This window comes from Hippoglossus hippoglossus, chromosome 2, assembly GCF_009819705.1.
Source record: "Hippoglossus hippoglossus isolate fHipHip1 chromosome 2, fHipHip1.pri, whole genome shotgun sequence".
In the NCBI taxonomy this organism is placed as follows: Eukaryota; Metazoa; Chordata; class Actinopteri; order Pleuronectiformes; family Pleuronectidae; genus Hippoglossus; species Hippoglossus hippoglossus.
The window spans coordinates 11,198,085-11,210,523 of record NC_047152.1 but is presented as its reverse complement, the minus strand read 5'-3'; the positions used below and the strand labels follow the sequence as shown (position 1 = coordinate 11,210,523).

General features: G+C 42.1%; 1 protein-coding gene and 1 long non-coding RNA gene across 3 annotated transcripts in view; one reads left to right on the top strand and one right to left on the bottom strand.

The window, feature by feature from the left end:
• The first annotated feature begins 2,205 nt into the window (after positions 1 to 2,205).
• Positions 2,206 to 9,980, top strand: cdk15 (cyclin-dependent kinase 15). 2 transcript variants are annotated; one of them, XM_034604567.1, is made up of 13 exons: positions 2,217 to 2,489; positions 5,721 to 5,849; positions 6,227 to 6,321; positions 6,521 to 6,600; positions 6,904 to 6,998; positions 7,111 to 7,173; positions 7,467 to 7,590; positions 7,782 to 7,902; positions 7,982 to 8,075; positions 8,164 to 8,227; positions 8,518 to 8,566; positions 8,878 to 9,020; positions 9,711 to 9,980. In XM_034604567.1, the coding sequence occupies exons 1-13, from the start codon at positions 2,271 to 2,273 to the stop codon at positions 9,821 to 9,823; spliced, it is 1,389 nt and encodes a 462-aa protein (XP_034460458.1). In that variant the 5' UTR covers positions 2,217 to 2,270; the 3' UTR covers positions 9,824 to 9,980. The 2 variants fall into 2 exon arrangements, with proteins under 2 accessions (XP_034460469.1, XP_034460458.1); XM_034604578.1 differs by lacking the exon at positions 9,711 to 9,980 and having other exon boundaries at positions 2,206 to 2,489; positions 8,854 to 8,992.
• A 2,196-nt stretch (positions 9,981 to 12,176) lies between these two features.
• Positions 12,177 to 12,439, bottom strand: part of LOC117773277 — a 351-nt gene continuing 88 nt past the window's right edge. The window contains exons 1-2 of the long non-coding RNA XR_004615893.1: positions 12,263 to 12,439; positions 12,177 to 12,230 (exon numbers count right to left, since the gene is read on the bottom strand). The exon at positions 12,263 to 12,439 is cut by the window's right edge and continues 88 nt beyond it. This is a non-coding gene — a long non-coding RNA (uncharacterized LOC117773277). The remainder of the gene's footprint in view (positions 12,231 to 12,262) is intronic.

The following is a 12,439-nucleotide window of genomic DNA, read 5'->3' as shown; positions in this document are numbered from 1 at the left end:
TGCACGAGACTAAAACTTAGTCTGGTGCTTCTTCAAAAACTAAACTTTACTCTTAGTTTTGATACTTGGAAACGCATTCGACACATGAGGACAGAACCCGTCACAAACCAGAGTTCATCAGAGGGTCGACGGCCTCACCCTACAGGAGTGCCGCCATTGTTGTGTGACGTCACACAACTGCTGCTCCGTTTCCCAGAGTTCACAAGTTCGAGGTCCGAGTTGTCTGGAGCGCAGCATCAGTCACTTGTGTCACGTTCACAAACTTTGATTAGTTGATTCAACTAAAAAGTTTGAAGATTTAACTTTTTGAAAATGAATTAAGAAAAAACTGAACAGAGAAAAAGTTTATACTGTAATAAGTGACGTGTTTCCAGGAAGGAAACAGGTTTTTATGAAGATGATGAAGATGATCTTTGAACTCGGAGAGAGGAGGAAGACGAGTTTTTTACACAAGGTTTGGTTCCTGATTCAGAAAACAAATGAACCAGCACATGAAAAAAAAAAAGAAACACAGCTTCTGGAAGACCCACAAACAAACAGATAAATATAGATAAATATATAAAAATATAAATGAAGTGAACTCACAGTTTGTGCAGCAGCAGCTCAGCAGCTTCACCTGCATCACCAGGTGCTCTCACTCTACCTGAGTGACGTCACATCAACCAATCAGCTTCTGCCTCTGATCAACAACCTGAAGACTGGGAACAAAGAATTTAAAACACAAACAACACCATGTTCATATGTACTGTGCTGATACTACTAATACTCATACTGATTGTACGTACTAATAATGATACTAATACTGTTAATTATACCATAACTCAAAGTATTAATACTTTGAGTTAAAAACATGTTGATCATCTTTGAAAGTAGAAATAAACGTGTTTGTCTTAGTTTGCGTTGCTCTGCTCGTATTTACATTCATACGACAGGTCGATGCATTATGGGAAACAATGAGTGCACTACATAGGGTATAAAAAACTTCACTACACATTCGGACAGAACTACAAAATGGCGAACATGTAGTGGCCTGCTGCCGTCCCAGATGTTACTCCTGGGCCTCGGCAGTCTGCTCAGGAACCTGATGGCCCGATCGGAGGTCGCCCCCTGGGGGCGTCTACCCGCTCTGTGACCAACAACAGAGTGCGAAGGTCAGAGAAGTGTCGCTCAGCAGGAAGCGTGAAAACCTGATCTGAGAGCTGCGTCGACTTTCACTCGACTTGGACACAACAGAGACGAGGATCAAAGATGAGTCGGATTTAATGAGACGCCAACAACGAGACGTTTAATTCACAAACTTATTAAAGTCTTATTTTACAATAAGATGTGAAGAGACATAAAGTGTGTGTTTAAATAACAACGTGTTAACATGAGAAGAAGAAGAAAGGTTTCTCACCATCAAGTTTGTTCAGAAGCTGCAGTTTATTCCTGCTGAGAAAAACAAACAAACATTACATCACTTGGCTAACAGTTAGCTGTAAGATACAGTTCATCGCTTTTACTGTGAAAGAGTCAGTCTCAGTGAAGCCAGCTCTAGACAGACGTCTGTTGTCACGAGAGCAGAGGTCAGAGGTCACGAATCAGTTCAGCTCTTAACGTGATAAACATGTGAGTCAGTGAAGAGCCTGACTGTTACATGTTGATGAGTTTATGTCCTCTAAGGAATCTGTTGACCGATCTGGTGATGGATCAATAACAGCTGATCTGACCTCAGCCGCTGTGTCGACGCTCTGGGGAGAATCTGACTTTGGGTTTCATTTTTTACAGTGTACCCTCTCCAGATTTTTTTACTTTATCATCTGTTTGTAACTTTTTACAGTGCATCGTCTTTTACAGTGGACCAAACGCTCTGATTATTTTTTACAGTGTATCTCATTCCCATGTCTTTAGTTTGTAAAACTGAGCTCAGGTTTCTGACTATTAACAGTTAATCAGAGTTGTGACACACACACACACACAGACAGACAGACAGACACACACAGACACACACACACACACACACACAGACACACACACACACACACACACACAGACAGACAGACAGACACACACAGACACACACACACACACACACACAGACACACACACACACACACACACAGACACACACACACACACACACACACACACACACACACAGACACACACACACACACAGACACTGTTGAATAGATATTGTTGTTATGAACTGAGGGGGGGGGGGGGGGGTCATGAGACTGTGTTTGCTCGTCCCGAAACCATGTGAGTCATGAGACAGAGAGAGAGAGAGAATGAGAGAAAGAGAGGAGGAGGAAGAGGAGTGGATAGTAGAGAGAGAGAAACAACAGATGGAGGACGTATGTCACTGGGTGAGGAGGTGCTGCTGTGGTGACGAGGAAAAGGAGGATGAGGAGGTGAAACAGAGGAGGGATGAAGAGGAGGAGGAGGTCAAGATGGAGGAAATCAGATTCAGGAAGAGCACGAGTTCAACGTCACTTCAACCTGCTGAGGTACAAAACCAGACAGAACACTTGAGTTACTCACTAACCTTTCACTAACATGTCACTAACGTGTCACTAACCTTTCACTAACATGTCACTAACGTGTCACTCACGTGTCACTAACCTTTCACTGACGTGTCACTAACATGTCACTAACATGTCACTAACGTGTCACTAACCTTTCACTAACATGTCACTAACATGTCACTAACCTTTCACTATCATGTCACTAACGTGTCACTAACGTGTCACTAACCTTTCACTAACATGTCACTAACATGTCACTAACGTCTCACTAACCTTTCACTAACATGTCACTAACATGTCACTAACCTTTCACTATCATGTCACTAACGTGTCACTAACGTGTCACTAACCTTTCACTAACATGTCACTAACATGTCACTAACGTGTCACTAACCTTTCACTATCATGTCACTAACGTGTCACTAACGTCTCACTAACCTTTCACTGACGTGTCACTAACATGTCACTCACGTGTCACTAACCTTTCACTGACGTGTCACTAACGTGTCACTAACCTTTCACTGACGTGTCACTAACATGTCACTAACATGTCACTAACGTGTCACTAACCTTTCACTATCATGTCACTAACGTGTCACTAACGTCTCACTAACCTTTCACTGACGTGTCACTAACATGTCACTCATGTGTCACTAACCTTTCACTAACGTGTCACTAACGTGTCACTCACGTGTCACTAACCTTTCACTAACATGTCACTAATGTGTCACTAACGTGTCATTAACCTTTCACTGACGTGTCACTAACATGTCACTAACATGTCACTAACGTGTCACTAACCTTTCACTAACATGTCACTAACATGTCACTAACCTTTCACTATCATGTCACTAACGTGTCACTAACGTGTCACTAACCTTTCACTAACATGTCACTAACGTGTCACTAACCTTTCACTAACATGTCACTAACATGTCACTAACGTCTCACTAACCTTTCACTAACATGTCACTAACATGTCACTAACCTTTCACTATCATGTCACTAACGTGTCACTAACGTGTCACTAACCTTTCACTAACATGTCACTAACATGTCACTAACGTGTCACTAACCTTTCACTATCATGTCACTAACGTGTCACTAACGTCTCACTAACCTTTCACTGACGTGTCACTAACATGTCACTCACGTGTCACTAACCTTTCACTGACGTGTCACTAACGTGTCACTAACCTTTCACTGACGTGTCACTAACATGTCACTAACATGTCACTAACGTGTCACTAACCTTTCACTATCATGTCACTAACGTGTCACTAACGTCTCACTAACCTTTCACTGACGTGTCACTAACATGTCACTCATGTGTCACTAACCTTTCACTAACGTGTCACTAACGTGTCACTCACGTGTCACTAACCTTTCACTAACATGTCACTAATGTGTCACTAACGTGTCATTAACCTTTCACTGACGTGTCACTATCATGTCACTATCATGTCACTATCGTGTCACTAACCTTTCACTGACGTGTCACTATCATGTCACTATCGTGTCACTAACCTTTCACTATCATGTCACTAACCTTTCACTGACGTGTCACTAACGTGTCACTAACCTTTCACTAACGTGTCACTAACGTGTCACTCACGTGTCACTAACCTTTCACTAACATGTCACTAACGTGTCACTAACCTTTCACTAACGTGTCACTAACGTGTCACTAACCTTTCACTAACGTGTCACTAACCTTTCACTAACGTGTCACTCACGTGTCACTAACCTTTCACTAACGTGTCACTAACCTTTCACTAACGTGTCACTAACCTTTCACTAACGTGTCACTCACGTGTCACTAACCTTTCACTAACATGTCACTAACGTGTCACTAACCTTTCACTAACGTGTCACTAACGTGTCACTAACCTTTCACTAACATGTCACTAACGTGTCACTAACCTTTCACTAACGTGTCACTAACCTTTCACTGACGTGTCACTAACGTGTCACTAACCTTTCACTAACGTGTCACTAACCTTTCACTAACGTGTCACTCACGTGTCACTAACCTTTCACTAACATGTCACTAACGTGTCACTAACCTTTCACTAACGTGTCACTAACGTGTCACTAACTTTTCACTCACGTGTCACTAACGTGTCACTCACGTGTCACTAACCTTTCACTAACGTGTCACTCACGTGTCACTAACCTTTCACTAACATGTCACTAATGTGTCACTCACGTGTCACTAACCTTTCACTAACATGTCACTAACCTTTCACTAACATGTCACTAACGTGTCACTAACCTTTCACTAACGTGTCACTCACGTGTCACTAACCTTTCACTGACGTGTCACTAACGTGTCACTAACCTTTCACTAACGTGTCACTAACGTGTCACTAACCTTTCACTAACATGTCACTAACGTGTCACTAACCTTTCACTAACGTGTCACTCACGTGTCACTAACCTTTCACTAACATGTCACTAACCTTTCACTAACGTGTCACTAACGTGTCACTAACCTTTCACTAACGTGTCACTAACCTTTCACTAACGTGTCACTAACCTTTCACTAACCTTTCACTAACGTGTCACTAACCTTTCACTCACGTGTCACTCACGTGTCACTAACCTTTCACTAACGTGTCACTGACGTTCATAGTGAAACAGGAAGAAGAACCTCTGAGGCTCATGTGACATCTCCTGATTTAACATCCTGATATATATATTTCTTTATTTTTTTACAGTGTACACCCTGTGATTTCAGTTGAAATATTTTGAACCTTCGTGTTATCACTGTGTCACTGTAGTTGATTTTTTACAGTGAATCATAAATTATATATGTTTATATTGGATAAATATAAATTAGATTTATACGTAATTTTATTACATGTAATAACCAAAAACAAATATTACATTTTTGATATTTATCATTTGTATGTTCAAATATTTATCGAGTCATAAACTTTCTATTGATTTATATTTAAAACAAAATAATCTGAATAAAAAGTTATTGATTTAATGATTTCAATTCTAATAATTAAAAATATAAATATTGTAATTTGGTAAATAATTAGGAAATTCCATTAGATAAACAAATAATTTAAAGAAATGCAATAAAAACTAATTCATGAAATATAACTGTGATATTTAAAGTTGGTGTTACGGAGTAAAATGTGTTTCAGATTTAAGTCATTAAAGTTTCCAGGTGTCACTTCCTGTTGGTGTGTGTGACCTCAGGTGGGCGTGGTCCAGTCCGACTCGTCTCATTGGTTCCACACGCTTCAGACACGACGGCTCCGTGTTCAGAGAGGACGCAGCAACAGTGACCCGCTGGGAGGAGCCAGCAGCGAGGACGCCGTCAGCTGGGTCAGATCATGTCACCTGTCGTCTAACTACACGTTAATACACACGTCACATTGTGTTAGACCTGTGACATATTAAACATGACATCACATATATATAATGTGATGTCATGATACATTATAAGACAAACAGTGACATCACACACAAAATATTACATGTGACACATGACGAGATGTCGTTCTTTATGATGTGACATGTGACATGTTGTTTGACGTGGGACATGTTGTTTGACGTGGGACACGTTGTTTGACGTGTGACACGTTGTTTGACGTGTGACACGTTGTTTGACGTGGGACACGTTGTTTGACGTGGGACACGTTGTATGACGTGTGACACGTTGTTTGACGTGGGACATGTTGTTTGACGTGTGACATGTTCAGAGACCAGGTCTTCAGTTCGGAGCAGCTCAGTCGTACCTGAGTCTGGAGAAACTTGGCGAGGGAGCGTACGCCTCAGTTTATAAAGGCATCAGCAGGTGAGCATCAACAGAAACTTGAAATAATGTGACGTAAATTACCCATCATCCTCTGCCTCACTGCAGATTACATTTACACAGCAGGGGGCGTAGTTTGTCTATTAACCAGGATTTACCAGCTGCTGTTCAAATGAAGATTGTACATGAAACATCACATGATGCGTTAAATAAATAAATTTATGTTTCTTCTCCTGTGGAGGATTAACGGCCAGCTGGTGGCGCTGAAGGTCATTCGTATGAAGACGGAGGAGGGCGTCCCATTTACCGCCATCAGAGAAGGTCACCAATCAGATCATTATATTATCTGAGTCATCCTAAAAACTCTCATTAATGTGTGTGTGTGTGTGTACGTGTGTGTGCGTGTGTGCATGTGTGTGCGTGTGTGTGTGTGTGTGTGTGTGTGCGTGCGTGTGTGTGTGTGTGTGTGTGCGCGTGTGCACGTGTGTGTGTACGTGTGTGTGCGTGTGTGCATGTGTGTGCGTGTGTGTGTGTGTGTGTGTACGTGTGTGTGTGTGTGTGTGTGTGTGTGCGTGCGTGTGTGTGTGTGTGTGCGCGTGTGCACGTGTGTGTGTGTGTGTGCAGCGTCTCTTCTCAAAGGTCTGAAACACGCTAACATCGTCCTCCTTCATGACATCATCCACACCAGAGAGTCGCTGACATTTGTCTTTGAATACGTGGTGAGACTTTAACACTCGGAGCTTTCAGTCCAGTCACATGATCTTCAGGAAAACAAAGATATGTTCCTGGTGATGATGGACGACTCTTCTTCTTCTTCTTCTCTTCTCACAGCAGACGGACCTGGCTCAGTACATGAACCAACATCCTGGAGGTCTTCACTCTCATAACGTCCGAGTACGATCTGAGCCAAACAACAAATATATTTTAACTCAAAGTGAATCATTTTAGATTTTATAGTAAGAATAAACACAAACCAGATTAAAGTCAAAGAATCAAACTGTCTGCAGTACTCTCTGCCACCAGCAGGTGAGGCTGTTTAAAAAACGAACTGATGTTAGACACTTTATGGTCTTCAAGTTACTGCAACATGTTTAGAACTGAGCTCAGTCTAATGAGAATGAATTATCTGCAGTTCTCTGAGGTGGCAGCAGGTGGCGCTATTTGACTATATAAACATGTCTGTGCAGATCTTCATGTTCCAGCTGCTGCGAGGTCTCTGTTACATCCACAGTCGCAGGATCCTCCACCGAGACCTGAAGCCTCAGAACCTGCTCATCAGTTACCTCGGAGAACTCAAGCTAGCCGACTTCGGTGAGGAGCCAATTCCCGGAGCTCAGGGGCTCCACCCGGGGCTCCACCCGGGGCTCCACCCGGGGCTCTTAGTCCTGCACACCAACAACATAAAATATTTTTTTGCGTTAAGAATAATATTTCTTTTGACACTAACATAAAACTTTTACTTACATACTTACTGGTCCTGACTCTGGTTCTGGTTCTGGCAGGTCTGGCTCGGTCTAAGTCCATCCCCAGTCACACGTTCTCGTCTGAGGTGGTGACTCTGTGGTACCGCCCCCCCGACGTACTGCTGGGATCCACAGATTACTCCACGGCACTCGACATGTGGTGAGTCCTGCAGGTGATCAAAGTTTCAAACTGTCGTCAACATCGACGTGGATCAATAAAGCTTTCCTCTTTGAATCAGGGGGGCTGGGTGCATCTTCATCGAGATGCTGCAGGGGGCGCCGGCATTCCCAGGAGTCACTGATGTGTTCGAACAGCTACAGAAGATCTGGACGGTATCTACAGAACTAACCACGACTAACCACTAATAACTACTACGGATACTAAACAGATCAGTAGTATTTGTGTTATATTTGTCTTCAGGTGCTTGGTGTTCCCTCGGAGGATTCCTGGCCTGGAGTCAGTCTGCTACCTAATTATAAACCAGGTGAGTAAACTCCGCCCACTGTGTCCCAACAGCCAATCATAAGATTCTTTTCTTCAACCTTATAATCACATGTAGTTTTTCCACGTCTGGATACTTGTGCCTTTCCGTGTACTGAAACTTTAATTCTACGAAAGACCAAAGTTTTCTCAGCTCCTCCTGTTTTCCTATTGGGACACTCTCAAAGCATCATGGGAACTGTTGTTCTGAAACTTTGACCATGTTGGGCTATATTCTGTAGCTAGGTCATTTAGCATGTTTGCTAATGCAACATTCTCTTTTTCCATCTTCAGAGTGGTTTCATCAGTCGGAACCCAAACAGTTCAGGACTGTTTGGAAAAGGTGAGCTAACAGTGACTCAGCTAAATGTATAGATAAGTGTTAGCATAATGTTAGCATAAAGCCTAGCTTACTTATTGAGCTATGGTTTTAGCATTTTCTAATTTCATAAGAGAGTTTGTCACCATGGAGCGGTCCAGTGTGTAAAAAACTGTTAGCATGGACTAACGTGTGATTGAACACCAACGTACATGTTACATAGTAACAGATGTAAGACATGCTACATGTATGATCATATTTTTAAATGCCACATAGATGCTAACAGAGCCTAATGCTAAAGGGCTCAGTAGTTAGTCTGTGTTGATCTGGATCAGGTTGAACCAGTTGCCATATAAGACCGAGGACCTGGTCCAGAGCATGATGAAGAGGGTTCCTACAGATCGGATCTCTGCCCAGGAGTCTCTGCAGCACACGTACTTCAGCACGCTACCTCCTCACATCATGCACCTCAGAGACAGTAAGTACATGCTAACATAACAACATGCTAACACAACGCTACCTCCTCACATCATGCACCTCAGAGACAGTAAGTACATGCTAACATAACAACATGCTAGCACAACGCTACCTCCTCCCATCATGCACCTCAGAGACAGTAAGTACATGCTAACATAACAACATGCTAACACAACGCTACCTCCTCACATCATGCACCTCAGAGACAGTAAGTACATGCTAACATAACAACATGCTAACACAACGCTACCTCCTCACATCATGCACCTCAGAGACAGTAAGTACATGCTAACATAACAACATGCTAACACAACGCTACCTCCTCACATCATGCACCTCAGAGACAGTAAGTACATGCTAACATAACAACATGCTAACACAACGCTACCTCCTCACATCATGCACCTCAGAGACAGTAAGTACATGCTAACATAACAACATGCTAACACAACGCTACCTCCTCCCATCATGCACCTCAGAGACAGAATTACATGCTAACAAAGCTGAACATATGCTAACATACTATGATGGTAACATGAATTTTTGTTGACACGTGCTAAAATTTCTGTAGCTGTTGTGACTCACCTGGTCACAGGTGTGTTTAGCTTCATCAGCAGATTAGCTAATGTTAGCATAGTTGGCATGACTAACAAACCCAGAGACGACACTCTTCTTCTTCTGTGTTTTTCAGTGGTGTCGATCTTCAAGGTTCCAGGTGTTCGTCTGGAGACGGAGGTCCGAGACATTTTTAATCCCGGGCGACGAGTCAAACCGTCCCTGCTGCCCGCCGCCATGCGCTGGTGATTAAACGCTCCAACCATCGTTAGCCTGAGAAGACGACAGGAAAACAAAGCTTCACCTTTTAATTGATAAAGATTTCAACGTAAAATACATTTAGTAAAAGTCGAGAAACATAACGTCAAACTTTCCTTCAAAATAAATGCACAATGTTTAATAGTGACAATGTTTGAGACGCATCCTCTGAACGAATAGTTTCTTATTTTCCTGCAGATTCAGAAACTTCGTCCGTCATTTTTAATAAGTGTGCGAACAGGAAGTATAAACACAAGACGTTTCTTCTTTTGTTAGCTCTGTTTTGTTACTGTTAGCATGAAGCTAAGTGCGGTTTACTCCCCTGGCACCTGTTAGCATGTGTCAGCAGCAGATTCATTACGATTTAAAAATGTGTCGTTGGTTTATTTAAATGTTTCTTTAAATGTGAAGATTAAATTCATGTTTTCATTAAGTTTGAATTTTACAACTTTATTGAAAGTTTTTCTACACAAACGAATCTGATTATTGTGGCTAAACTGTTTCATGGTGAAAGAAAATATTTTAATTTTTGTCTAATTAAATTTAAACTTCATTTACTGATTAATAGTTGCAGCTCTACAGCTGCAGATCAAATGTAACCTAGTACTTGTAGTACTCCACTAGAAGTAAATGTACTAAGTTACTTGATGTGTAATAGTGAACACATTCCTTTTTATTCTGGTCCGTCAGTGTCGTCATGGTAACAAGCTGCTGGGACAGTTTGTGATGTTTATATACATATATATATGTGTGTGTGTGTGTATGTATTACATTACATGTTGTTTAGCTGACGCTTTTATTCAAAGCAACGTCCAATACAATGCAGACACACACAGTGTACGTGTGCGCGCACACACGCACACATACACTGTGTATCACACACACAGACACACACGTACACTGTGTATCACACACACACACACAGACACACACACACACGCACACGTACACTGTGTATCTCACACACACACACACACACACGTACACTGTGTATCACACACACACACACACACACTCTTCCTGTTGTCTAAACTGATCTTTTGTTCTGACGGATGCTGATCACCAGCGTCACACACACACTCTTCTTACTGTATCTGTGAGGACACCCTGTCAACAGATACTCAGATTACTTTAGTCCCCAGATTACTGTAATCCTGCAGTACTCTAACAAACATTTAACTTTAGTACTCAGAGTCTGTGATACTAATCAATCAGGGATTATTGATGTGATCAGTGAGCTCAGGTTTAAACAAGTCGATTATTTCGTCTGATTCTTTCCTGCTTTTCTAATCACGTTTCTTCTCGACACTGTTTACTCTCTGTCTGTTGTTATGTAGACGACACAGTTTCAGAAAGTATCAAAGTCACCTGACGAATGGATCTTATGTTTCTTTCTCCGTCTATTTTCCGTGATAAGAATCTAACGACTGAACTTTGCAGAAATAATCAGGAAATAGCAAAGATACAAGATGAAGACGATTACGACTCCCAGCATGCACTTCAGCACCAAATGTCCAATAACAGTCAGTGACAGCAGGTGAGTCTTTGTGATCACACGTGATTCAGTGACAGCGCCACCCTGAGGAGACATGGACTCATCACGTCCTCAGTTTCCATCAGATTGGCGCCATGTTGTCCTCAAGGAACCTGATGTGTTCAGATGGGAGGGTTTGTCTGCGTTGGCACGGCGATGAGCGTGGCAGCGTTTCCCTGTTTGGCTTCTTGATGAGAGCTGCGGTGAAACAATGTGAGGGTGAGGGGTGCACTTCCTGTCCGTGACCACAAGACGCTGCTCCGTTTACTTGCTGCCCAAACCAACTTCTCCCAAATCACGGCTCCATTGTCCTCAGAGGAAAAGGGCAATTAAAGAGAAGGCGTTGTGCCGTGAGGTCCCGCAGCGCCGCCGCTTTCATGTTCGCCATCTGAGAGCGAGTGTTTGTCTGAGTGTTTCTACATCTCTGTGAGGACCGCACCTGCGGAATCACAACCGTAACAGTTTTAACCAGTTACAGAAACCAGACACCTGAGAGTCGAAACTCACGTGGGACACCAGGAGAAACGGGCTGTGATTGGTCAGAATTGTTAGGGTTAAAAATTCCAATTCAAAATGACATGAAAAACACAAATATGACCTGAACTGTGCGACCGTGACAAAGAAAACCCTCATTAACAAAAACCTTCATCATCCAAAACCATCGTTAACTAGAAGCATTATTAGAGAAAAACATGTTAACTGTGTGTAACTGTGTAAACTTATTACTTTGGTTGCCGTGGCGTCACATGATGCAGACTGATATTCTCCAGCTCTTGAGAACTTCCAGAATAAAAGATGATTCACAAAAGATCAACATCAGTATAATTTTATTCTTATTTACGAATTTTTCTTCTTTACAATCATCTGCTGACATCATTTCTTATCAATCAATCAACCAATCAAACTGATTTTTGTCATTGCGATCATTCTAATTGAACAGGAACTTACATCACTTCCTGTTCTTCAAAATAAACTCATCTCTCATCATGTGACAGGAATAAAGATATGTTTAAAGTAAAGATGCTCACGTGTGTCAGAAAATAAAATGTCCTGAATGAAACAGGAAACAGGAA

What these genes read in the sequence shown, in the direction of transcription:
- cdk15 (XM_034604567.1), top strand. Translation starts at nt 2,271, where the DNA reads ATGAGAGAAAGAGAGGAGGAGGAAGAGGAGTGGATAGTAGAGAGAGAG. An exon ending in TCCACGGCACTCGACATGTG is followed by an intron (nt 7,903 to 7,981) that starts GTGAGTCCTGCA and finishes TCTTTGAATCAG; the next exon opens with GGGGGCTGGGTGCATCTTCA. An exon ending in CATCATGCACCTCAGAGACA is followed by an intron (nt 9,021 to 9,710) that starts GTAAGTACATGC and finishes TGTGTTTTTCAG; the next exon opens with TGGTGTCGATCTTCAAGGTT.